The sequence below is a fragment of the Borostomias antarcticus genome (assembly GCF_949987555.1).
Source record: "Borostomias antarcticus genome assembly, chromosome: 1".
NCBI classification, from domain to species: Eukaryota; Metazoa; Chordata; class Actinopteri; order Stomiiformes; family Stomiidae; genus Borostomias; species Borostomias antarcticus.
The window spans coordinates 47,696,178-47,723,062 of record NC_140234.1 but is presented as its reverse complement, the minus strand read 5'-3'; the positions used below and the strand labels follow the sequence as shown (position 1 = coordinate 47,723,062).

The following is a 26,885-nucleotide window of genomic DNA, read 5'->3' as shown; positions in this document are numbered from 1 at the left end:
GTGAAATGTCCATAGGACCACCTCCACCCCCACCTCAGCCTCTTGGTGTCTCCAGGGATAACTGCATTAAGCCCTTCATCCTGTTGGCTTGTACTTGCACTGCCCAGCGCTGCACATTGCTCTATAAATAAACACAATAGAAGTAGGAAATAGAACACAATAGACCTGAAAGGGTTATTTATACCACTCTACTTTATTGAGATTTCCTACTATATTGAACAAAGTGTATAAATCAAAGGACAGTATAGTAGTAGTACTAATAGTAGTAGTAGTAGTAGTAGTAGTAGTAGTACTTATAGTAGTAGTAGTAGTAGTAGTAGTAGTAGTAGTGGTTGCCGTATATGGTAGATGCTTACACAGTCGTACTGAACTCTACTGATGGAACAGTGCATGGAGGTCTTGATATGGACTATTAAAGAAGGTCGCATTCACACACATATTATAGATAGAACATGTTTGACATCAAGTCAGAGGCACAGCATGAATCAGTCGGTTCCAGTCAGAATAGAGGTCCATTCACTGGTCGCAGGTCATAATAGTGAGCTAAAGTGGCAACAGTATCTTCACTCAAGTACTCCTCGGTGTGTATAGAAGTCCATGTGTAGGCACTGCACTGTATCAGGGATCACATGCTCATCCTATGCAAATGGTGGCATAAAACAACCATTAACAATTTGAAAACGTGAGAAGAACATCTGAAATTCTTCACAATATGACTGTGTATGTACAATGAAGCTGGTATACACACCACTATGCATTCAGCTACTTTTTGGATGGGAGTTACAATATTTAAAAAATTACCAGTGTTACACATATTAAGAACAGCTATACATATTCTCTTATGTCCCTAAATGCTAAATATAAAAATCAGGTCAAAGTTGCAGTCAAGAGGCGTGGGGTGGGGGTATCTTTGAAGTACGGTTGGGCTGCCCTGCATTTCCAGCAGGGGGTGAATGTGCGCTCCAGGTTAGCTGCGTCTGAGGAGGAGGGGGGTTTGAAGGGTCAGGGTAGGCCAGGACAGGGGTCTCTCCAGGACAGGGGTCTCTCCAGGACAGGGGTCTCTCCAGGCTGAAACGACAGGACAGACAGAGAGAGGTCATGCAACCCTGTCTCCACGGTAGCTGAGGGCCCTGCGTGCCCATGGGCCCACGCCATCTTATGTGTTCACGGGGCTCTTCTCTAGCTCATCTCTAGCTCACTTAGAAGCTTTCTCTAACGTTACATGACAGGGTTTTTAAAGGGGGGGCGGGGGGGGGGCATCCCATCAAAGCCTGTCTAGTAGCTTCTTCTTCCCTCTCCTAAACACAACTATCTCCTACGGCGAGCCGAGCAAAACATTCTCAGTAGCGGAGAAGTAATGAGTGCAGCTTTGAAGATTATGATTATTATACCATTATCATCATCGCCCCCCAGGACAAGAAGATTCCTGAGATATCATTATTGTAACTGCGCATCAGATCGCTCCCTACAGCTGTTTAAAATGGGGAGCCTTGTGACTATTAATTCAGTTCAATTCAATTCAATTCAGTCTGTATTCATTCTGGATAGGTGATGGGAGTAAAACAAGAACAAACGTAATAAAACACTTTAACTTATTAAAACAATTAAAGCAATAAAGGCAATGGAACTAAAATGTAAAATGATTAAAAACAATTCAGCGTCTCTGAATACTTGTGAAAAAAAACAATAAGCCGTTAGCCTAGTCACCCTTGAATGGGCAGGCAGCCTGGGTTTCTGCCATATACACAAGTGAAAGAATATCCCCATTATTACCTTGGTGCACCTGAGAGTATTGTTGTAAATAATACAATGGTTTAATGCTATTATGAGGATGCACTTCATTCCACACAAGGGTCAAAGGGACACAGAGAAACAAACACATTGTATTGGTCATGCTCCATCTTTAGGATTAATCTAGCCAGCCACGAATGCCAACATTTGGTCTACAGCAAGCCAGTTTAGGGTACTGCAATGGTCCACTCAAGATCTTAGAGCACCATCTAGTGACAGTTAGGGTAACTACAACAAAGTAATGTGCAGTATAATATAGCAATATGTACAGTATTCTACCTGGGAAGCAATACATCGTGTCCTAAGTCTCTCTCCTGGTTACTCCTGATCCTCTTCTGTTTCCTGGAAAACAGAGTGACAACAACATCAACAAAAAACAGCAAAGCAATGAAAGATATAGTGTTAAAATAACAACAACAAAATATCACACAGTAAAAATATCGCATTGAGTCATATTGTGATTTGAAGCTATATCCCTTAAGTGTCTTCACCAAAAAAAGAGCAAACATGACTTATCTAACAGAGTTAGAGAGATACCAGCTCTCCCTCTCCAAAAACAGTTACAATTATCTTTTGAATTGCTCTTGCATAAGATTACAGAGGAGGGGCAGGAGAATGATTTAATTCAGATAAAGTAGTATCAGTAACTGCAACAAAAGTTTATCAGTGACCCTGGGGGGCCCATCATGTCTCGGGGTTCAGATCCATTCCCAACTGTGAAACAGTCTTTGCAGGCAGATATAATACTGCAGTAGCAAAGGCAGCCGTTCACACGTGACAGACAGTGTGTTCACCGTGTCGCAGTGCTACTACAGTACCTCTACTTCAGCCACCTCATCTTCTTCCTCCTTGGGAACAGCAAAAGGGGACAGAGAGTGGGTGTTACAGCAGCATTTAGTGTGTGTGTGTGGGTGGGGGGTGGGGGTTAACATGAGAGGGGTTCAAATTTGATAATTCAGGTATCAAGAAAACTGTGGGGAAACAAACCAGGGTGGACATGTCACACTAGAGATACGTATGTCTGTATCTCCCCTACTTCGGCCAAGGGAACTAGTTAGCCACATGGGCTATCCTTCCCTGAGGACCAAGTGTGGTACTAGTAGACTATGACTCGTGTGTGGGCCTTTAAGCAATTGCCCTCTCTGAGATGGTATCATATGACATGAAAGTGCAAGGCACTGCATACTTCACCATGTCATCAGACCACGTTCACTCACCATGCATCTACGGGGTTTGGTGCCCTGCTGCATTAGCATATCTAGAAACCGGTCTATGCCCTATGGGTTAAGTCAGAGAAGATTACTCCTACTTTCCACTAGTATTGTAACTGAGTCAATGTTGTTGTGATGAGTAGGTGTAAATGAATGTATGCTAGTGAATATATAGCGCTTGCATTCAACGTTTGATCAACACTTCCACAAACTATTTACAGGCCAGTCGGTTCACTGAGTGCAACAGCAACGGCACTGCCTATACACAGACCCCACAGGACGCACGGGGCCCCACTAGAGGCTAGGGGCGCCCAGACTTGACGCCTGGTTAATAATAAATAGATACAAATAGATAAATAAATGGAGGAGCCGATGGGCCCTCAAATCTATTCACACTTGGGGACCCTTAAACCCTAGAGCCAGCCCAGGGGTAAATGGTAAATGGACTGCACTTATATAGCGCTTTTCTCACCCCTAAGGGACAAAGCACTTTACAATGGCCTCTCATTCACCCATTCACACACACTAACACACCAGTGGCGCCAGCAGGCCATACAAGGCGCTAGTCTGCTCACTGGGAGCAATTGGGGGTTCAGTGTCTTGCTCAGGGACACTTCGACATGTAGACTGAAGGAGGCGGGATTCGAACCGCCGACCCTACGATCATTGGACGACCCACTCTACCTCCTGAACCACAGCCGCCCCCGTGCAAGGGGAGTGCAAGGGGGCTAATACCGCCAAGATCTCAATGCACGGTGGACATTTCAAAATAACAAACAACACTACATAAATCCCATGTGCTTGTCCTGTCTTCATATATGGTCACAAGACCCTTGTTCAGACCATGCCCAGATGTAACCAAGTTCTAAGCAAGTCACTGTGACTCAGCAGCATGGCAACACGGTAATGATACCCAGTTCATAAACAGATGCATGTGGCTGACTTGCTCTCTATATGCACACAGTCACATCTCAACACCGAACGATGCATTCAAAGACTCCCATAAGCAGTGGAAATGCTCTGGTGAGGTAATGGCATGATGCTCACTAAAAAACAGAGGTAAACACGTAAACCAACGGGCAGCGACCTTCATGAAGATACACTGCAATCACAACAGATGCATAAGGACATATTGACTTTGAAAGACTTGGTATCACAGAGGTGCTGCTACCCTTGGGACAGAGAAGGGTAGAGAAGGTACCAAACCCACACATGTCATGCATAAGATCCACTGACTCCATTTCACGGGCCACACCATGCAGTGAGGCTGGGAGTACAGTCAGAATCTAACTCTGATACCTGGGCCTCTTCTTCATCCTAAGGGATGGGATCATAAGTCATAACAGGGGTTTGTAATATTTCAGTGTCAAAGAAGGAACAAAAGCCACAGATTTTTTTTCTTGTTTTAAGAGAAACGGCATGTCACTAAGGGGACTACGTGAGGAAAGGAGAGGGGAAACCTAGTATAATTTAACAATATCACTTTGTGTTCAGCTGGGAATGTTGGGCTGGTCATGCAGCACATCGTAGCTGATTTCTACTGGAGGGAACAAAGCCATGCAGCACAGAGAGAGAGAGAGACAGAGAGCGTTTCCGAATAAAAGGTCTCGAGGACATAAGATGCCACAAACTACAACAGGAAACTACCTCACTGATTGGCTCTTCTTGCTCCTGTGAGGGGGGTAAGAGGAGGAGGAGGAGGCGGAGGAGGAGAGATGCAATGGAAAGAGAGGAAAGAGGAAAAGAGCAGGCAGTGGCTGATCAGAAAGTAGGAGATGTGTGTGTGTGTGGGTGAGTGTGGATGTGGGTGTGTGGGTGGGTGTGGGTGTGACAGTGTGATAGTGTTCGGAACACTTTTCGATATGATCAAGAGTGTTCTTTTTTTGTTTGACCAATCCTACTAGACTGCTCATCCAACTATGTGAGATATTACTTTATTGGCATGACTTACACAAATGCCTACAGTCAGCAGAGCTAACCTAGAGTGAGACGGGGTCTGCAAAATCTACCTGAAACTTTAAATTGAGGAAATACAGGAGATGAACTGTGTGAGTGGTGGAAGCAAGACAAGCAGCACTGAGAGAGAGAGAGAGAGAGAGAGAGAGAGAGAGAGAGAGAGAGAGAGAGAAAGAGAGAGAAGAAAGGCGAGGGAAGTTGAAGAAAAATACGCATCAATCTACCTCAAGCTGTCGCAGCTCTTCTTCCTCCTAGAAGGGATAACAGACTGAGTGTCAGAGGTGTGGATGGAGGGTGGAGGGTACTAGAGGCATGCACTAAGAGAGGGGTCAGATGTTTCAAATGGAATCTACTGGACAGATCAGGCTGGCAGGACGCCGCTACTAGACTGGAAAGAAATGAGGAAGAGGATGTTAGAAGAGGAAGAGGGGGAATAAGAGCAGAGAGGAGGGAAGGAAGGAAAGGAGATGTTCTGGAGCGGGAGAAGGGAGTGAAGACAGTCTAAGGATGAGGGGTGAAGAACAGATCACAAGGCACGGCTCTCGAGTCCCAACAACGCAATGAAGCCTCCTCTGATCTCCAGCAAAAAACAAACCCACACATCTGGTGACTATAGGAAACAACCGGAGAAATTCACGTCTGCGGACACCCAGTTACCTCCGACCCCAAATCCTCTTCCTCCTGGAGAAACCAAACCGAGAGATGCACATAAGGGCAAAAGGGGGGTCAAATGTACGGTGTGAAATACAGTATGAGTGATGATGATATATTAGTGATCTATCGATGAGACTTGAAAACTTTCTTCCAACATAATTATATACATGAATAAATTAAAGTGACCAATCTGGGGCGATTTGAAAATCAACATTATCTGTAACTGATACATTCTTAGTACTACTGAACAACCAAGCACACTGTTAGCCCTTTCCAACATAGTAGTAGTAGTAGTAGTAGTAGTAGTAGCAGTAGTAGTATTAGTAGTAGTAGTAGTAGTAGTAGTAGTAATAGTAGTAGTAGTAGTAATAGTAGTAGTAGTGGTAGTAGTACTTCATTGATCCCTGGGGGGACATTGCACTAGACATAGACAAAATAACTGTAACTGAAACTAAAATAACTGGGAAATACGCAAACTACCCGTAGCAGTGGGTATAAGCTATAGGTAGGCTGCAAGGCACATTTCACAATCAAAGAGTTTAAACTAGGATTCAATCAAATATACATTGCCTTATTTACACTTGAACAGTAGCTCTTTTTCCAATGACCGAATTCACCAATTAATTGTAAAATATGTCTCTATTAGTAGTAGTTTAACTAGTAAGTAATTTGCATGAAGACATTACGTCAAACAACCTGATCACATGGAAAAAAACAACCCAAATACTCAGATTGTTTTGTGCTCCAAAAACGACTCATGCTACCGTTTGCTGAGCTGGTTTAGGTTTAGGCATAAAAAAAGAGTAGGTCAAGTTTAGGCATGAAAATCGAATGGCTAAGGGATAGTAATATTATGAATATACTGAATACTAATATTATGTTTACTGAATTACTATTAATTATTATTTTATATTTTGTACATGGGGCCTTGCCATGAAAATGGTAGAAATGGATTCCTGCTGGCCATATAGTGTTACTGCGCCATAGTGGATCTGCTCAATGCATTCTACAAGGTCTAAGAACAAGCACCAAAAGAGCTTCTAAAACACCCCAAGCTCTGAACTGTAGATTTAGACAGCTGAACTCTGTGGATTTAGAAAGATTACTTCCTCCTGAGTAGAATAGTGAATTGTGGATGGATTGTGGATTAATTGTGGTGACCACCCCCAGTGGTGGGCTCTGGTACATGTAAAAACAATCACAGTATTTGGTAGTTTTTTCCCATGGGATCAAGCTGCATCAACATAGCTATGTTTGGTGTAATCCCATCCCAAATTGTCCTGTTAAGGATCTACTTTCTGAAATAACAAAAGTGAATGTCTTTGTCTAGGAAATCTCATAATCTTTTTGTTATGGGATTCATGCAACGGTTTGTGTGGAAGATTCAAAGGAAATACATCAATCACATAATCCCTCTACAAGAGACCTGTGGAAAATGGGCGAGGTGACAGAAACAGTACAGGTGGTTGTGGAGATACAGTCAGGCTTAATGAAGAAGGGGATCAAGACACTGTACGGCAACAAGCAGCTACAACAGAGGAGAATGTTGAAGGTTAGTTGTCTGGACGTCGGACAGAAACCACACTCACAAAGATGCACACAAGGCTACGTCCAAATTGAACACCCAAGGCCCTTGGCACAGAAATTAAGACCATTCTATGAATATGGAAAGTAGTTATGAATATTGAATACTACAGCTAAAGTACAAATAAAACAATTCACAAATAGAGCTATACCTCAGAGACCGGCTGATCATCTTCTCCCTAAAACAACAGATAGTAAAGATAGAAGAGATCAAATTTTGTATATATATACTGTATATGTATAAGGCCAGAATAAAAAATACGAAAGACAATGAGAAAAATAAACTGTGAAAACAAATCATGCAATAAAAGGGTGCCTCCCTCTGCTGTCCATATAGTGTTACTGTGCTATAGTGGATCAATGCATTCCACAGGGTCTAAGTCAGAATGAGCACCAAAAGAGCTACTAAACACCTCAAGTCTGTGGATTTAGAAAGTAGTCGGGGTCCTGAGTAGAATAGACTACTTTTACTGAGACACCAGCATATTTTTTATGTACAAAGTAAAATACACTTGGCAATGGGAAAAATGAATTGTGGCGACCGCTCCCCCGGTGGTGGGCTCTGGTACATGTGCAGGTAGATCTAAAGCCCTTTGGCATTGCCGGGACAATAATGTCTGAGAACGCAGTGAAACAAGACTCCATGACTGTTAATCAATTTTAATCCTAAATAAAGATTTCTTACCTGGGTCTCCTCCAGTGTGCGGGCCTCCTTAGAAAAAGAACAGAAAGAATTGTCTCAATAAGGACTGAATGCAGAATGACGATGGAACATAACTAGACATTCTGTGCATACAGTAACAATGGAAACCCTCTCCTCACAAAGGTACAGTTTAAGATGCTTCGACAATCATGGAGCAGGCACACACAACCACGACATGGTGGGATGTTCAAGGACCTGCACCTACTGTGCACACCTGGACATGGACACTGTTCCACACAAACCATGGGTAGTCAAAAACAATGGACATTCAGTGCAATGAGGGGATATCAATACCAATGGTTGCATGGTCATGGGGAATGTGCAGATGGGTGTCAATCACATGTAAAGCTAACTACAAGGTAATACAAGGAAGTAGTTAAACATCCAACAGGAAGAAACATCTCAGGGACGAATAGGAACAACATGTCGATAGGAGCGGTTACAGGTGGGTTAGTAGTATGGCGTCCAGGGTTGAGGAGGAGACGGGGACAACAGGAACTGGAGGACTACAAATTCTTGATGAGGAGGAAATGGACAACATTAAGGGGATGGAGAAGTGTCTATGTCGGAGGACACACGAAGGAAACAGGATTCTGGGCAACCAATTACAGTGTCTTCTGTGGCTTCTTCTGTGTCTTCATCTGCCTCTTCTTCCTCATCTGCCTCCTCTTCCTCTTCCGCCTCCTCTTCTTCTGCAGCCTCCTCTTCCATGGCTTCCGCGTCCTCCTCCTCCTCCACAGCCTCCTCACCCCCACTCTCCTCCACTTCTCTTCCCACCTCCTCCGCAACCTCCTTCGTTACCTCCTCCTCCTCCTCTCTGTGTGCATCCCCGTTACACTCTTCTACTGGAACCTCCTTTTTCTGGGGTGAAAACAACAACTTGCCATTAAGTAAAAAAAAACACTTTGTTAAAATAGTAATGATGCAGCTGTCACAGGCACACATCAAACGCCATGAGGGGAGAAGCTCAACAGCAGGAGACACATGTTCAAAGACCTCAGGAGCTCCTCAGGGTAACAGAGGGACATGAATAAGACCTCAGGAGCTCCTCAGGGTAACAGAGGGGCATGAATAAGACCTCAGGAGCTCCTCAGGGTAACAGAGGGGCATGAATAAATCAACTGTAATGTGGGGTGAGCAGCAGCACAATGGTCCTATGAATGGAAATGAGAGTTTGGGAATGATGGATGGTGTTGGTAGGACTAGAACTGCATGTTCGCTCAAAGCCAACAGTCCATACAGGTCCAAATCAGTCTAGGCAACAGTATTAATAAAACACAACCGTCATTGCAACCCCACAGCAACCTAAATGGCAAATAAACAGTCCCTGTTCTCTAGAGAACAGCAAAAGCACAGAATATCCCAGGTTTAGTGGGCTGGACTGTCCCTGGCTACCCTTCTGAGAAAAAATAATTCAATTCCTTTCTCTGTGATGCCCTAGAGCAAAGTCACAAAAATAGTTGAAGTTCAAATTTGTTTACTGCAATTGTCTTAATACATCTAAATATTTCCCTAACAATTACACATAATTAATCAATTAATTAATTAAGTGCCTTAACCCTAACGCTACCAATTTCACAACACTAACAATATCCTCACTATACTGTAAGCAGAGACCTGAGAATTCATATTCAATGTTGATAAACATTGGCCAGCCTATTACAGTAATCTAAAACTGATAGCTTCATGGGGCTGTATGCCAACAGTCTTAGACAGAGAGTAAACAAGAAATCTGAGCTGACTGCAAAAAACATATCATGATGATAATTAATGTAGTTCAATATGTTTTTACAGAATGATGGTAGAATTTGTCTGATTTAGCTGGCTCCTTGCTATAAAAACAATTATGAAGAAAAACAGCATGCATCAGTTGCATTTGTCAAAATAATGTTATTCCTCATTCTCACACTATTGACCAATTGGGTAGCAAATCACTAACTGTGCAAACATAAAAATTATGCTTTAAAACTGTGTGTAAAATTTAACAGATGGCACATTAGGAGGAAATGCTCAATTGTGTTAATGATAGATTGTTACATTGTTTAAAAGAAAAATAATAAATTCTCACTCTTTCATGCACAAAATATTAGCAACATTACTGATTACTGAAAACCACTTGACTGCTACGGGTTAACTGGGGAAGATGATTATGGTATACTGGATGGGAGGAAAGAGGAGTTATGGTCAAAGAGACAAGAACGTAAGGGTGAGAGGAGATGGGGAAGGAAAATTAATTACGAGTGTGTCATCATCAGGTTGCTCCTCTGCATCACTCCCGTTCTCAATGATATGAGCCTTTTCGGCCTGTAGTGCTTCCTGTATCAAGAAAATGGTCAGGTTTAATGGTCAGATGATGTATCATAATGCTTGGGGGCAGGGCTATCCTCAACAAGTGTATCCATCTATATCACTTACACACAATTAGCGTCTCGCTAACCCAGCTTGCTCTCCACAGGAATATGATATATGGAGTGCGCTGGGCCATGTCTAACTTGTCCAAGTCAGTTGAGCATGAAAGACCTGAGGCACACAGCACTGAGCTCTGTGGTTAAACTAGCAACACGGTAGCTATCCAAACAAAATCATCCTCACAATCTGGCGTGTCAGTCAAACATTGTTTTGTAAGGCCATGTATCTCAGAATCCCTTCAGGAGAGAAATATTATTTGTAGTTGTGAGGCTGACAGGCTATGTATTTAATACCATTAAGATAATGTATAGCTTTCCAACCTTTGAGCCTGGTGGAGGGGGCAGTCCCAGGAAGGAATACACCAGATTGTCTTCTTTGGCATCGAAGAATGTCTCGTAGTCCTGAAGAACACATTCATACACACACAAAAATTGGGGCTTTTATTTGGCTCCTTGAACCAATACACAAGGTTTCTACAAATGTTCACCCATATAGTAGTAGGCTACATTCCCCAGACCCCATGCTCACCCCACAGTAGCTCTCTTCATTGAAGATTTGAGGCGGAAGTGGAATCCCATTGCTGGGCTTTTTCTCCTGAGGAACATTCTGCCTCATCCACATGCGGTTCTCCTCACTGCAGGCAATGTCCAGAGGGGAGTAGTCCACCTTGAGGGCTTCAAGGAACCCAAGCACATCCTGCTGCTTTTTCTTGATCTGAAAGACGGTTATGCTCATGAATAAAGGACATTTTGCAGTATTTTATTATTGCCTGTATGCCTTCATAACTGAGTGTGCAAAGAGGAGAGATTTATTATTATTATTATTATTATTATTATTATTAGCCTATTATTATTATTTTATTATTATTTATTATTACTAGTATTGGGCTGTTACTACTACTATTATTATTATTATTATTATATTATGATTATTGTTGATATTAGTATTATTATTATGTTTAGATTCTTATTATTATTGTTGTTGTTGTTATTTTATTATTTTTTTGCCGAGACAACAAACATGAACATATTCTCTCAACTATTTGAAGCAACTCCCTTTTTCAGGCTAGTTTGTATTCCACAAAGATGTCCCAGAAGGATCTGCATGTGAATAGACTATTCCCTTTTCAATATAGCCTATAGCTGCTGCAGGTTTGGAATGTGATCTCAACGACTGTCGAGATATATAAGGACACTCGTGTAGCGCCACTCAGCAGAGAAATGTAGTCAAGTAAATGTGGTTAAAGTCTAGCTTTCCCACTCTTTCAATAACATAAAGTGAGCACTAAACAAATAGGCCTATGTGCCTCAAACTTAGTCCTATTCACACACGGCGCGCACGCACCAAAGCCTGCAATAAAGGATATTTGAGCGAAAACCACTTTGCAAGTTTAAGTCAGAGACGTGGAGTGTGCTTACCGCGGTCGATCCAGATGAAGTAGCTAGAAAAACTTTAATAACCATTTTGTTAAAGTATTCTACACAGTGCAAAAGAAGGTCCTTAAAGACACAGACAGACTGCCCTAATATTAGAGCGCACCCAGGACATTACTCTGTGATCACATAGTCACCACACCGCTGTGGCTATTTTTATCCCCAAACTCACCATCACTGCAGGATTGGTGGGCAGTGTTATATGGGTGCAGCGCTGGCCGGGTGATTGGCAACTTCAGCTGTCTGTCGGCATGGGGACCATGAAGTTAGTTTGCAGCTACGTGCAAAGTGCATATATGGACAGAAATAGCCGCTGACCAACAGAACAACTAGCCCACTGAAAACAAAACTGTTTTGGAGGGCCGTTTAAATTGGTAGGCTAGGCCTGTTATGTTATGCCAGAGACATAATTTCTTTATTTTATTGTTTTAAAACTGATGTAATAATGTTAAGGTAGCCTATTGGTGTGCTTACTGTTTTGGAAAACGTTGACTATTAAAATGGTTTAGGCCTAGCCGCTAATTAGTTGTAGGCCTACAGTATCCAAAGTATTATTTTCCTGTCAAGAAAACTACATTTCCCACAATTGAACCATCCTAGTGAACCAGTCCTTTCTTTTTATCTTATTGCTTTAATATAAAATCTGATGTAATGATTGTGTGTAGCCTAGTATTTACTACTGGTATTTTGGAAAATTAATTGGAATATGATTTAGCCGCTTAGCCTAATTCTCCAGCTTTGAAACTACATTTACCATAGTTCCATTCTATTGAAAACGCCTTTGTTGTTTCTAGGGCAACCAAAAATACTTTTTCAAGGCGTTAGACTGACCAAGTTCGTAAATGACACCTCGGCTCAGATATAATCTGAATACAAGTGAGTAAAGGAAAAAAAAAGCTTATGTTGGTGATAAATATAGGTGCTAATGTACAATGAGCTACAGTTAAGATTTTTGATAAATCAGTTTTAAAATTGATCAATTTCGCCAAACCTAGGTTTGTAGCTAGTTAACGTTAGCCACGTCATCCCATTCACAAACAAATGAATGCAAATAGACTATATTATATTTGATCTGTTATGAAGTTCCTCTATTTGGTTTTGATTTTTTTTTTATATATACACACACACACACATATATATATATAAACTGAATCAGCTATTTTCCTTCTGTCCTGCAGAAAAAAAGTGGAATCATCTTTGAGAGAGACATGTCTCTGAGTCACCACAGCATAGTGCAGCAGGAGGAGGCTCACTGTGAGGGTGCAGGAGATGCAGACTGGTCCAGCTACTCCTCACCCCAGTCCACCAGCTCCCGGTCCAGCAAGGAGTACACCAGTCCTTGGGTGGACTCTGCAGATGAGGATGATGGAGACCATTGCCTGAATAAAAACTCACTCGCTTCATCAGACAAGAAGCAATCTTCAAAAACATTGAAGGCACAACGTAGATGTGAGGTTGTAGGATAAAAGGGGATAAGGGTGTTAACTTTAGGCTGTGGTCCTGGGTTTGAGGATGTAAATTATCATCATAGTAGGTAAGCTATCCATATTAGACACCATGGGCATCTCTTATGTTCTTTTCCAGCTCAAAAGAAGGGAGGACAGCATTACCTGAAGCAGAGTCATGCAGCCAAAAGCAAAGCTCCGATGTCCCCTCCAAAAAAGCGGATGGAGGGATCAAACCAGCGAATCAGGTCGGCCCGTATGCACCAGATCAAGGAGCTGAGCAGCAAGGTGAAGGAGCTGCAGCAGCAGTTGAGGGAGGCCACCACAGAGAACCGGCTGCTGAAACAGCTCCAAGGACGGCACACGGTGGCGCTACAGCACTTCCAAGACTCACAGAGCAGCCTTCCACAGGTTTGTGGCATTTAAAATAAGGATCTGGCACACAGTCATATCATAACCATAAAATACAATTATACACGACATACAACATACACTACTGATATGATGAGAGGGAAAGCTAGTTGGGACGTGAATAAGGAACTTGACAAAACAAGCCACTTAAAACGTATGACCACATCAAGGAACTCAATGATGCATGGAGAGATTAAAAAGCTGTCATCACATTGGCATCACTTTATACTTTTAATTAGTTTGACATTTAATGGGACTCTGCCCCCCCCCTCCAAGGTTCTACTCAAGCACAGCAACGAGGTGCGTGCCCAGCAGGAGCTGCTGCGCCAGGCACGGCTGCAGCGCGACAACTTGGCCCGGCGCCTGCAGGCCACAGAGGAGGAGCTGCGGTGCACCAAGGACGCCCTGCGGCACCTGCAGCTGCTCAGCCAGGACCAACGCCTGGGGGAGAGGGAGGAGCTGAGCCACAGGCTGTCCCTGGCCACCGCCGACCTGGAGAGAAAGAGCAGGAGGACGCAGGTACAAGCTGGCCCTCACTTATGTGATGGGGAGGCAGATAGAGGTCACATTTCTTCGGTTCACAGGATGTCGTTAAAATTAAGGGATTATCATCTTACTTCTCTTTGGTCCAGTCGTCATTGTAAATAAGAATTTGTTCTTAGTTGACTTGCCTGGATAGAGTAAATATAGGTGTATTTAAAAAAAGGGGGGAAAAAATAAAGAAGATTCTACCAACGCCATCCTACTGTAGTGATGATATGAAGCCACAGTGAAGACAGTATTTTGACATTTCATTCAGAGATTGCAACATATTGTTCCACTCATTAATGCAGATTAATTTGTTACATCAGGATTTGGAAAGGAATCTTGAGCTGAGCCGAGCCTATTTCAGTCGACAAATTGCCACAGAAACAAGGAAGGCCAATGAGGCGCGAGAGCTGTCTGCATCTCTTGACGAGCAGATCAGTCAGTTGACACAAAAAGTCAAGGTAGGTTGAGAGCAATATAGCAGGTAAACTAGTTTAGGCCTCAGTGGCAGTGGATCCAAACATTCCAAAGTGTCTGTTTGTGAGGAATTATTCAACATGCAATACAGTATTATTAACACAAGAGGGAGTCTCATACAATGTTTCTAATGGTATTTTATTTTATGGTATGTTGAAGTATCAGGGAGAATAAACATTGCACTGGAAGAAATGAACATTCAATTTTATTTTATTTTTGATTATTTGTTCACTCACTGTTATCATGAAACATAGGAAAGAGAGAGAGAACTGGAGATCAACAATATCTACTCGCACAGATTTCCAAAAGGCTGGAACAAAAAAGGTACAAAGATGTGGAGGCAATTTACATACATTATCTATAGCACTCACGTTCCAGATCATATTGTCACTCTGTTTTCCTTTTGTGAATCTGAGAGAATCCAAGGCAGTACAGACGGACACTGTGTCCCCTCTCCTCATCGAGGCTCCTTCCTGTCCAGTGGAGTTAGAACATCCCAACACAGATACAGAACTGGAGACACAGAAAAGTTTGGTGGGCTGGGTATGCAATCTGGCTGACCATTTCACACATCTGGTTCACTGAGCTGTGTTAGATACAGTACTAAGCATTTGGCTGGCAGTATCTGTTAACTGTGTCCGAGTTCATTTGTATTTATTTTTATTTAACCGTTATTTAACCAGCTTAGTCTCATTTAGATTAAAAATAGCTATGCAATACATGAATTCACTCAATTCATAAACATTGGACTGATATTGATTTCCAGGAGTCGTTTGCCATTGATGACACAGAAGAGGTAGCAGCAGATGATGAAGGTGCCGTGGACAATGAGGACAGTGTCGGTGAGCATGTGGCTTCTCTTGGGTGGGGGGGTAAACTGAAATGGGACTTACAGGATATGCAAACTGCATGGCAAATACTTGTTTGTACTCTATAGACTATATAGATAGGTTAATTTAGGCTTCAGTCACCAAACTGATATTTCTTGTTATTTAAATCAGGGCAGTCAAATGCTCTGATGCTAACTATAACATTAATCCGCAAAAGATGAGCAAGACGACTGTTCAGAAAAGAAGGATCTACCTCTGGAAGGAGATGGCTACTTGGCAGGGGAAGAGGGAAACATCCCCCAGGCCTTGGAGGGAGAGCAAACAGGGGAATGTGACAACCAGGTTCAGTACAGCCTGGAGGACTTTCCAAACACAGAACACCTCACCAACAAGGCCCTCAATTCACCCTCCAGGACCAAGCGTCACTACACATTCAAAGAGACCATCCAGAACCTCCACAGCGGGAAGCCTGCCTACAGCACCCACAGCCTGAGGAGGAGCCCCCCGAAGCACATCAAAAGCCAGGCGAGGGTTGAGGACTTGGGGTCGGGAGCGTACGAACCCTCTTTCGTTACTCTGCCAGCTGGGAGGGGGCCGAGACCGGACACTCCTCAGTCCAAGGAGATGCTGGTCCACAGTAAGAAGAGCAGCTTGATGAAGGAGCTTTTTGGCCATGGACAGATCACTGATTCCCTACCCATGCAGACAGGCAGGTCCAAGGATCATAGCTCTGACCTGGACAGTAGATCCTCTTACCACATGGGTGATGCCAGTCCAATCTCACCTGGGAGAGACCAAGATCCTATTTTTCTGACCAAGTGAATGTAGACCAAACATAGATAATATATTTGGATAATTTTATTGCTACTTTTTCTTTAATAAATCTGCCACAACTAAGCATATCACTGAATAGAGTGGGCCTATTCTATACACAAAATATAACAATGTAGATGGATTGGTTGACTTATTTTGTAAAAGCCTGTCTTTGCAACACCATGGTTTTCAACATCTTTATTGATCCCTACATTAACACTCTGAAGACCCAAACAGTTGTCTCATTCAGTCACAAAAGAACAGATCAATACAATATGTGCCACATGTTTTATAGCAGCCTTAGAATACCTGCAACCAATATTAAGTCACATAAATAAACTATTTAAACACCAAAACACAAAACCACTAATGTAGTTTCAAACATTACAATACTGTCATCTAGAAATTTGCCAATGTCAAATGACAAGAGATTCAAGTGCAATTTACTGGCAATGTAAGGCAAAGTTTAAATGTGAGCAGTTTCTAACAAAGGTACAAAAACATTTACCAACAGTGTGTTTTATCAACAAAGCGATGAGTGCAAAGTAAACACTGCTTGAGTTTCTCCTCTGAGCTTGAAGGACAGTCGTCTATATTAAAACAGCATCCTCCTTAGCTAACAGCATGAATGCCGATGGTAACAACTTTGTTGCACACAACCAGCCAGCATGTGATTCCGACTCCACCTGTGAGGAGACAAAGGCTCAGACCTACTACTCTTAACCGAACAGTCATTTGCATTCAACCTGGCAAGCTTTGAACTAGGTTTATGACAATTCCTTATTAGGTGAACAACGATTGTCTTTTGAGTGTTTACAGAGAAACAAGAAACAAGCAGAGAAATTCAAGAGGGGAATGCAAGCAGAGTGTGCTGACATAGATCACAAAGGTTCATGAAATCTCATCATTTTTAATATAGACAGATAATATTGAATACAGTGATTTAATCAAATGCGATGCTCACATCTCTTGATCTTCGTTGAAATCTCCACTAACCTGCAACTCCAGTTGGGAAGGCAACCAGCCGCTCCAATGGGGCAATCCACTTGCTGGGTACCACCGTCACCGGGTCAACATAGTACTTCCAAATCAGCGAGATCATTAGAGCAGCCTAGCAACAGACAAGAAGAAATATGATTCAGTGGGTACCTCACAATCATATAGTGGCATTCATACAATGGCGTGGTCAATTTCACATGGTCAATTTCAACCAGAGTTTTCATTATGTTTCAGACATACCTGCAGAATGTAAAAAACTATATTCACCACCCATTTCATTTTGGCTTGTTGTGCAGTTCTTGACTTGACTGTAAGAGGAGAAAACATGCTTGTAATGGCAACATACAGATCCTGACAATTAAATTGATAAACTAAAATGTTTCCATTCATGAATAATTCTATACACTAAATAATATAGTATAATTCATATACAGTATAACCATATAATAATAGTTTTCTATACATTAAATAATATATCTTAATGGTTATCATATTCCTCAATGTAGTGAAAGCATAACTACATGACAAGAATAGTTAGAATAGTGCATTATTTGTGTTGTATAGGGAACGGGAGGAACTGGAAGGACAAATGAGCCTTACATGTAACAAAATGTATGCAATACATATGTCAGGGATAATGCGGGACATTGTGAAAATACTTTCCATTCCTAAATTCTGAAATGTATTCCCCTATGAACAAAAGGAGTTGAAGACACAGGGGCAGTGACTGTGGAAACACTGGAGAGAGTGAGCGACAGCTGTTGGGGTGGAGCATATACAGTGGGAGGTCTGAAGAAAATGCGGCTTCCTCAAGAAAGGAAAAAAATGTATACCACAGTGCACTTTATGTACTATACATCTAGATCACTCTTGCTGTGGCTCGTACTGTGGGGATAAACTAGGCAGCATGCATGGTCTTGCAAATTCAAGAAAGGTAAAACGACATGAAGGACCATGTGAGGCTAATGTTTATGACACTCAGCCTGATGGCTGGAGAGGAGACATTCAGTCACAGTGTCTATAGAGTACAAACAAGTCCGTCTCTGCTCCGTCTGGTAATATGCTTTGACCATATATATACTTCCTGCTTCTATAGGGCACGGTGCTGTGGCTGAGAATGAGGGACAGCAACAGGCAGCAGCTGCACCACTAGCCCCCCTAGTGAACACTCAGTCTGTTCTACCAACCCCACCTGCCACTTCCCACACTTGGTGTTTTAACGTGCAAGGCCTCTACAGCAGCACAGAGCAGTTTGAAAACCCCCAGAGGTGTGGGTCAGAGGATTTTCCCGCCTTTTTGCCACTCACTAGAATATTGATAGCACACTCTAAAAGAGAGGGCTTAACAATACATTTTGAAACTGGGGCAAAAGTCTGTCTGTTATCTTCCTTTTATCTTACTTCAGGCGTGACAGTCTCTCACACTTGGTTTCTTCAAGTTCAACTTTTCTCTTATGTGTATTAAAAATACAATGAAATAATTGTGCTCTGGCTCTCTCTGCCTTAACAAAAGGGACACATGACATTACATATTACACAACAACAATGTGTGGTGCATGCAAGTGCATCAGCAGCTCAGCAACCTGACTGCCTGTGGAAAGAAACTGTTACTGAGATGGGCAGTGTGTGATTTGATGTTCCGGAAACATCGGGGTGGCTGGTGTCCTTAATGAAGTTTTGGGCTTTCCTTTTTCAGCGAGTGGTGTAAATGTTATGAAGTTGTGGTAGTTCGGTGCCAATGATTTTTGCTGCTGTCTTTACAGTCCTGTGAAGCAATCTGCAGTCCTGCGCTGTGAGAATACTCTCAATGTTACATCGATAAAAGTTCACAAGAGCTTTGGTACATCGTGTTGAGAGACTATGTGGGGGTGTCCGAGATGTGTGTACTAAGAAATCTAAAACGATCAACAATTTCAACAGATGATTCATTGATAGAAATAGGAATATGATCTTTCTGAAGTCAACAATGATTTATTTTGCCTTATTGACATTTAGAGAGGTTGTTATCATGGCACCCAAAGAAAATACAACATGAGGACAGTCTGTTGGGGGTTAATTTGAGTGTTTATGCTATCATTTTTTAAGTCAAACTATAGTTGAATTATTTACTTTGTGGGGACCTATTTTCTCTGTGGAAGTAGGAAGGCGGAATGATACTTCACATTACCTACTGTACTTATTGTAGTGCCTGTGTTTGCATTCGTAGGTAATGTTAAGTATCACTCTGCCTTCCTACTTCCACAGAGAAAATAGGTAAGCAAAGGATTCAATGATAGTTTGACTTCTTAAACAATTATGATAAAAAACTCAAATTAACCCCCAATCGGCTGTCTTATATATATTTTATTTGCTTTCGGTGCACTGTGGAGTGGTTAAGTGAGTTTGGTGGTGGATGCTAGCCTGTACCATTGCATTGCGCTAGCATTAGCAATAGCAAGACATGAACGCCCAAACAAGGGGCAGCATGGAAATTATCTCAATCAATAAACAACATAATGGCTAAGTAGTAAATGAGGCCCTATGTCCAAAATTCCCCTTTAAGGCAAGAGACAGGTTTTTCTAAAGTATAGGTACAATGGTTGTTTCCTTAAAACAATGGAACAACACACAATGTCAGGGACTGGTTAAAAATATCAGTAAAACCTGAGGTAGCTGAGGACACAGGAAATGATGTTGTCTGGTAAAGCAGCCGTCATTCTGTGATCATGAATGTTTGGTTTCTCTTACCATGTGTCTTTAGTTTGTCTGTCATCTTATTGATTTTACGCTCTAGTCTGGCATATCTGGCAAATTCATCCATCATGCTGATGGAGGAGTGCTCCTTCTTCATGTCCTGGATCTCAGCCCTCATCTCCCTCTCCTGCTCCGCATCTTTTTGGATGACCTTTGACAGCTTGATATTCCAACAGACAAAATGTTACTGCCGTAACTGTGACATAAACAAGGTGTAGGCTATTGGAAACTAACATAAAAAAAAATATATATTTTTAAAGATAGCCTACACCAACACATCTCTACTTTACCTTATAATACCAGTATGCTCTTTCAATGCGAATCAAATAGTTTTTTGGACGGTATCTGACTCAGAAAGAAAGCCACATGAAAACAATGTAGCAAATTCAATCCCTTATAATTCCCCATGCTTTAAGCACTTGTTTAAGTATACGTAGCTATTTGTTTTGTTTTAAGTTGGAAATGCGGTACTCTTGCTCGTGCATTCAGCTACTGAATTTTGAAAAAGAAAAATACAGCTATATTGGCTATCGGTGATGGCACCCCATGTAGGCTACACATAATAGAGCGACAGAAATACACAGACAAAATGAATTAACGTTACAAAACAACATTGAATACACGTGAGTATGCCTGGGTGTCTGAGGGACATTTGTTCCCATGCGACCACGCCCTCTTAGTGGTTACAAACTATCTATTTTATGATCAGCCATATGCAAGCAGGATTAGCTAGCACAGAGCTAGCCTAGCAAAGAGCTAGCCTAGCTGGGTATGCTGTGGGTTAGCCAGCCCAGAGCTAGTCTAGCCCAGGTTGGCCAGCCCAGAGATAGCCTAGCCCAGGTTAGCCAGCCCAGAGTTAGCCTAGCCCAGGTTAGCCAGCCCAGAGCTAACCTAGCCCAGGTTAGCCAGACCAGAGATAGCCTAGCTGGGTATGCTGCTGTGGCACGAGAGGGGGACGGTTTAGCTGAACGTGCACGTGCAAATTATACGATATGCGCATTATGCTGAGGATATATGGACCCACTGGTTACATGAACCCTGATGATAAACAGACTGTAAATGGCCAATATAAACCTTACTTACGAAGGACGATATGGTCGGTAACAATATTTTGACGATATTACACAAAAAGACAGACCCCAGCACCAGGAACCAAGCGTATGCAGTCGCCATTTTTCTTTATCCTGTCTGGCAAGCTAGCTCGCTACCTTTGTTACAGCCTGCCGAGAAGCAGCTGTGTTCGTCAGAAAGGGACACAGTGCTCTGCGCAAGGCAAACCATTTGGCAAGGCACAACACAATTTAAATAGAAAGTGCTGATTTACAGAGAAAATACATGAGGGTGCAAAATATAGGCTTAGATACAATTATCATATGCTACGATACGCTGACGTAAAATGCACTATAATTATAGCCTGTTCACGTGGATACTTTTAGGAGCAAAGGTAGCCTAGGCTATAATTCTAAAATATTTATAGCCTTTTCTTTAAAAGCTTTTAGTATTCTTCAAGCCATAACCTAGGCTACTAGCCAACGCAACTTTTGGTCAGAATTCCCCACCCCTTTACAAAAAATGAGAGTTGGGGGCTGATTGGCATACAGACTTACCCACACAGGTAACTTGCTATGGTTTAAAACTGTGTTGCCTAGACCTTAAAGCCAATCATGGCAACAAGGGGCGGAGAATTTGTGTTGCCCGTCAGGTTGGTAGGATAAGGAATACAATATACAGAGGGGGGATCCAATCCGGTTTGAGCTAGTTCCTGTACTGGTGGAACATTTATGTTAGTAAGTTACAGTGTGTCCTGGAGGTACTGCCTGAGTTACACTGATCACGTTCAGTAGCTCCTATAGAATTTTCATATTTTAAGGTTTATTTGCGCTCTGTCCTCTAGACAAAACAAGCTAAGCAACCATGCCGAAAAGAAACAAAGTAAGTTGAAATGTGAAGGCTACATTGTATGCCTTGGATTTGAAGCTAATTTACAATGTATCATTTCACACAGCAAATATTTTCTAAATGTGAAACAATTGCATGTGCATGTACGCTTAACGATGATTAATACACTGTTACACCGTTTCGAGGGACTCTGGATGTTTTTCATGTGTCTGTCCTGTTGATATGGAAGTGGCGCCTTTTTTACTTAGCGCACGTAACATTTTATCACTAACTGCTTCGCGCACTTAGTAGCCTAGCCTAAAATAACACATAGATTTATTGTACACTCATAAACATCTAAAGTATTTTTGTGATCTCTGAACCTTAATACAAAGTATCTTTAATTTGCCTTCTCAGCAATGAGATCAGACAAAGGGGTGTAACCCACCAGCGACGTTGCCATCGCAAAAAATCGTGCGTAAAGGGACTCTTATCCTATATTTTTTTGTGCTTCTGTGGTTAATAGACGGATATAATGCGACTTCCAACATAGTTACCTTTTAGTTTAATTCCAAAATGTTGATGCAGATAGATTCAAAAACGACCACTTCTTGACCTATGTGCAATAAAGCGTATTGTAATGCGCGACACCCTATGGCTCTTGGAAAGGGTACGGTCTACGGGTGTCATGGCAGCCCTTGCACATTCGAAAAGCATTGTTTTTCACAGTAGCTTTGATCATACCGTCGTCAAATAGCTCAAGTTAAATAAAGATGAGGGAAATTCTTGCCTTGGTGCAAGGAATTTTATTTTAAAATATTGTGTTATCCGCATTCTTTCGCTCTGCTTTCCTACTACGGATTTAGGATTATGCAACTAGCCTATGTATCCCTAGGCTATGAAGGCTCAGATTCAAGGGAATCCGTGATCACAATGAAAATATTGTATTTTATAAGGGAATTATAGAAATTCGAACAAATGGCGGGAAGATTTAGTCGATTGGTTGACGTAGGGGTGGATGCGTTCATGTAACAAATCCCCGTGTGTTGAATGAATGCGCACAGGGGGCGGGGTCTCTTTTTCCTCTTGTAGTCTAGGCTATGTTTATTATTGTGCTTTGTCCTTAGAAATAACTTTCTGTTTAACGTGCATGTTTTATTAAAACCATAATGCGTAACTGGGCTCGCATATAGGCTTAATCTTCACCTTGACCACAAGATGCCATATGGCGCGCTATAGCATTGTCGAAATGCGAAAGTCTCCCCTCCCCCACCCACTTCAAGATTACATAATTCCTCTTTAACTTGGGGGGTGTGGGGGGCACAGCATGTGAGCCCATCCCCCCTAGCATTAGCCTACACACCCACTTATCCTCACTCATGAATGTGGGACTGTTGTTCTTGGTTTACTGAGACTGTTCTTGTTTTTCCTCCCCCCACAGGCTAATAATGATACTGAAGTGGAGGTGAGTAGCCTATTTCATGCTTTTGAGATTTCATCATCTTTTTCTTTTTTTGTGTGTTTTGTGTTGTTTGCATTCTTTTCCCTCCATGACTGACTTAGAACGTTTTGTTCTATTTTTCACCAGCCAAAGAGGCGATCCCTGAGGTTGTCGGCTGTAAGTTCACAGTTTTTATGGCACTCATGAAAATACAGGTAAATGTTGAGTGTGTGCAGTGTGACACTAATGATCTAATATTCATTATTTTTTTCAGAAACCTACGGCAGAGCCCAAGGCAAAGCCAAAGGTAAAAGGCTATTGATGTCAAAGTCTTGCTTTTTCCCCCTCAGATGCCATTTGCTCCTTAGAATATGAGTTTGTACACTGCAGTGTTGGCTACTGACTGTTGTATAGGCCTACTGTATCTCATGTATGTTTTGCTTTTATAGCCAGCAAAGTCGCCTGCTAAACCCAAAAAGGCAAAGGAGGTAGAGAAGGCCAAGCCTGAGGAGAAGAAGGAAGACCCTGAGCCCGAGCAGGAAGAAGAGGCCCCAGCAGAGAATGGAGAGGCGAAGGCTGAAGCTGAGGATGAGGTAAGACCAGATGATGCCTGATTTCTGATCAAGGACGGCTCATTGGTAGATAGATGTACATATTTACATTTGGAAATGTCCTTCCCTGTCCTCCAGGAGACCCCTGCTGCTGAGGAGCCAGAAGCTGAAGAGGCCGAGGAGCCAGATCAGAAAGAAGACGAAGAGGAGGCAGAGGAGGAGGCAGAGTAACATCCTTACCTGTTCACCAGCGCTCCCTGTACCTCCTTTCTTGTACAATGCAGAGGATATTTTTATCAACTATTTTCTTAAAAAAAACAAACAGGTTTTTTAGTAGTATGATTGTAGGAACACATTTTTTTAAAATACGAAAAAAAAAAAAACATTTGGAGAATGACTCCGTTGTATCCCACATTTACACATGTCTGGAAGAAATGTTATGGTCATTGTGTGGTCAATGTTTCTTTTTCTTTTCTTTTGTGGTCTAATTCTGTTTTCAAAGAGGGAGGGGGCAGGTTGCAGCTATAACATGCATTCATGCCAATATCAGGAATTTGTTGTTCAACTGGGAGACCTTGCCTGAGACTAACATTCCATAGGCGATATGAGGGACTGTGTATGTAACCTGTATTGGATTGGGAGGGATTGGGGGGGGGTTTATACACGATAATACTTTGTTTTGTTTATAATGGGGGTGTGGGATGGGGGGTGACTGTTAAAGCTGTGCTCTATGAATATTTACTCCTTTCTCCATGCATTTTTTTTTCTTCACAGTTATGGTTAATCATGCTCACTAGTACTGGATATTTTGTCAGGCCTGTGCATTATGTGAAATGGTTCTTGTCTCTGTTTGGCAATGACATTGCAATAACATTTGTATAGCTGCTGTGAAAGTAGGTTTTTCATAATTTCGATATGCAGTATGTAACGGTACATCGTGAAGCTGGTTAAACGAATGGAAGTGTTCTTAGCCAAGCTAATAACACAAAACACACACACATTACAGTTTTACACATACTGGCTGTCGCTTATCCTCTTAGGATATACTGATAAGAAAATTACTGTAATTTCACTTAATAACATCAAGTGAACATACCAGAAGTAGCAAGACTTTCATGTGGTGTTAGGATTTATGTACCAATGTACAGTTTCCTCAGTTTTTTTGTAGCTGTATCTGTGTAATGGTTGGTATAAACATGCCAATTAAAATGGTTGTAATTTCTCTTTGCTGTTCTCCATTTTCTTGTCACAAAATCCACAGGTAATACATAAAGTGAGACTGGAATGGGAGAAGTGGGTAGGGTAGGCTATACAAGAATATGAAACACAAAGCTTTTACACAGTGTTTTATCTTGAGAGGCCATTTCTAAGGTTTTGATATTTGCCTGGATCTCTTCTACTTATTGAAGTCATGATCTGCAGTTAGTAAAACTGTCCCAGTCCCATCTATATAGCATCAATAATGAGCATTGCTATGCTGACATTTTTCAGATTCTCTGTAGTTTTTAAATAAATAAAAAACCTGCCACAGTAAGATTATAGTCCTACAATTATAAAATATATGATGCCTGAATTATCATTACCCTTCTTGAGGAAAGATCCAACAACTGGAGTGATCTCAAGGTGCAGGGGGCTTGATTTTCACCAAAAGCATGTGGTTAAACGTTTAACATGAATAATGGTGATAAAAGCAACCAAACTGGAGTATGAACCAAACATAATGATGTTATTATTCTTTGTCTACTAACTTTCAGTCCAACGGCTGGGAATAATAAAGCCACAATGCCCCTACTAGAAGACAGAGCTCCTTGAAGACTGCTCATTTCTGCTTTTCACGCATGGGAAGTAATGAATATAAGTCACTAGATCTCTGTATAACTGGGACAAACACCCGCCTCCCACCCAACCCCTTACATCATATATTTCTTCTTTTTTGTGTTTTACAAAAAAAAAAAAAAAAAAAGATGTGTGACTGGTCACTTGTTCTTATAAAGAGCTTTACTGATGATGACTGGCATGCTAGTCTGTTTACTTACTCTAAACAAACGTGCTTGTAAATCGATGGATATCATAAAAGTGTCTGCTAAATGACTAAAATGTATAGGCCTATGTAAAACATTAAGAATCATGTAGCCTATGATGAGGCTACAAGATAGCTGACATTTTCTGCATTTTTTTCTTCATTAAACTGACCAGTACAATATTGATAAAGACAGTGACAGTGTGAATGCATATTTTGGGCAACATGACACAAGTAATCATTTCCACACTTTTGCAACACTTTATAAATTAATTAATGAATGTTAATCCCATCATGTCATTTTGCAATAGCACAGAAAAACTTGTATAGGCCTACATATATGTAGGCATACTCACAAATCTGTACTAACATACATATAGCCTACATACAGACACAAATGAGTGCAAACCAAAAACTGCTGACAGTGTTTTTTATTATGCAAATGTCATCCATGTTTAAATCCACATTGTTCTGATTCACAATTAGGCTACTAGTAGGATAGTAGGCTACATAACAGCACAGAAAAGCATCTTGGCAAAAGTGTTTTTTATTCTCCACAAGCGCACATATTAAATACAAATTAGTGCATATAGAAAAACAGAATGCGGAACATGAAATGAAAGAAATCAGACTCAGAAATTGACAGACCGTGCACAAAACTGTCTCGCCATCATCACACGTGACGTCATCAACAAAACATTCGACCTTGTCGACAAAAAGACGACAACACGGTCTTAGAATCATACTTTTACAGGTATCAAAGGCGTGGTTCGTGTATACTGATTGAACGGTTCCAGGTGTGTTCATTTTATAACACCGAGGCATTTTATTTCGAGGCTTCGCTTTGTCTTTGTTGTCGAACCCAGAAAACGTTCTTCCCCACCCCCTGTTTCCTGTGCTGTGACGGAAGTAAGTCGTATTGCTGAGGCCTCATCCTTCCAATGGCGACTGAAAACAGGCTGAATAGAAAGCGGGAGCAACCGTGGAGGGGGTCAGAGCAGTGTAACTGAAATTAAATA

At 41.7% G+C, this 26,885-nt stretch overlaps 3 protein-coding genes across 4 annotated transcripts; 1 reads left to right on the top strand and 2 right to left on the bottom strand.

Annotated features, from left to right (window-relative positions):
* Positions 1–182: 182 nt before the first annotated feature.
* Positions 183–11,865, bottom strand: sh3bgr (SH3 domain binding glutamate-rich protein). Of its 2 annotated transcripts, XM_084437519.1 has the most exons (9): positions 11,727–11,865; positions 10,837–11,022; positions 10,629–10,709; positions 7,882–7,908; positions 7,349–7,375; positions 5,183–5,209; positions 2,610–2,639; positions 2,071–2,133; positions 183–1,068 (listed from the first exon to the last, which is right to left on the bottom strand). In XM_084437519.1, exons 1-8 carry the CDS (start codon positions 11,769–11,771, stop codon positions 2,110–2,112), a joined length of 447 nt encoding a protein of 148 aa, XP_084293645.1. In that variant the 5' UTR covers positions 11,772–11,865; the 3' UTR covers positions 183–1,068; positions 2,071–2,109. The 2 variants fall into 2 exon arrangements, with proteins under 2 accessions (XP_084293645.1, XP_084293646.1); XM_084437520.1 differs by lacking the exon at positions 5,183–5,209.
* Positions 11,866–16,067: 4,202 nt separating this feature from the next.
* Positions 16,068–21,239, bottom strand: get1 (guided entry of tail-anchored proteins factor 1). The gene is made up of 5 exons (XM_084437506.1): positions 21,060–21,239; positions 19,971–20,136; positions 17,485–17,552; positions 17,242–17,356; positions 16,068–16,931 (listed from the first exon to the last, which is right to left on the bottom strand). Exons 1-5 carry the CDS (start codon positions 21,147–21,149, stop codon positions 16,858–16,860), a joined length of 513 nt encoding a protein of 170 aa, XP_084293632.1. The 5' UTR covers positions 21,150–21,239; the 3' UTR covers positions 16,068–16,857.
* A 515-nt stretch (positions 21,240–21,754) lies between these two features.
* On the top strand, positions 21,755–24,243 carry hmgn1a (high mobility group nucleosome binding domain 1a). The gene is made up of 6 exons (XM_084447435.1): positions 21,755–21,908; positions 23,296–23,319; positions 23,443–23,472; positions 23,570–23,602; positions 23,745–23,888; positions 23,985–24,243. The coding sequence occupies exons 1-6, from the start codon at positions 21,891–21,893 to the stop codon at positions 24,075–24,077; spliced, it is 342 nt and encodes a 113-aa protein (XP_084303561.1). The 5' UTR covers positions 21,755–21,890; the 3' UTR covers positions 24,078–24,243.
* Positions 24,244–26,885: the final 2,642 nt, after the last annotated feature.

Bases quoted from the DNA above. Each gene is read 5' to 3' on its own strand.
- sh3bgr (XM_084437519.1), bottom strand. From the start codon at position 11,771: ATGGTTATTAAAGTTTTTCTAGCTACTTCATCTGGATCGACCGCG. The intron at 11,023-11,726 runs GTAAGCACACTC...ACCGTCTTTCAG, and splicing joins CTTCATCTGGATCGACCGCG to ATCAAGAAAAAGCAGCAGGA. The intron at 7,909-10,628 runs GTTGGAAAGCTA...TCTTTTTCTAAG, and splicing joins CCCCTCCACCAGGCTCAAAG to GAGGCCCGCACACTGGAGGA.
- get1 (XM_084437506.1), bottom strand. From the start codon at position 21,149: ATGGCGACTGCATACGCTTGGTTCCTGGTGCTGGGGTCTGTCTTTTTG. The intron at 20,137-21,059 runs GTAAGTAAGGTT...TGGAATATCAAG, and splicing joins TACCGACCATATCGTCCTTC to CTGTCAAAGGTCATCCAAAA. The intron at 17,357-17,484 runs GTATGTCTGAAA...GTCTGTTGCTAG, and splicing joins TAGTTTTTTACATTCTGCAG to GCTGCTCTAATGATCTCGCT.
- hmgn1a (XM_084447435.1), top strand. The intron at 23,473-23,569 runs GTAAGTTCACAG...TATTTTTTTCAG, and splicing joins GATCCCTGAGGTTGTCGGCT to AAACCTACGGCAGAGCCCAA. The intron at 23,603-23,744 runs GTAAAAGGCTAT...TTGCTTTTATAG, and splicing joins AGCCCAAGGCAAAGCCAAAG to CCAGCAAAGTCGCCTGCTAA.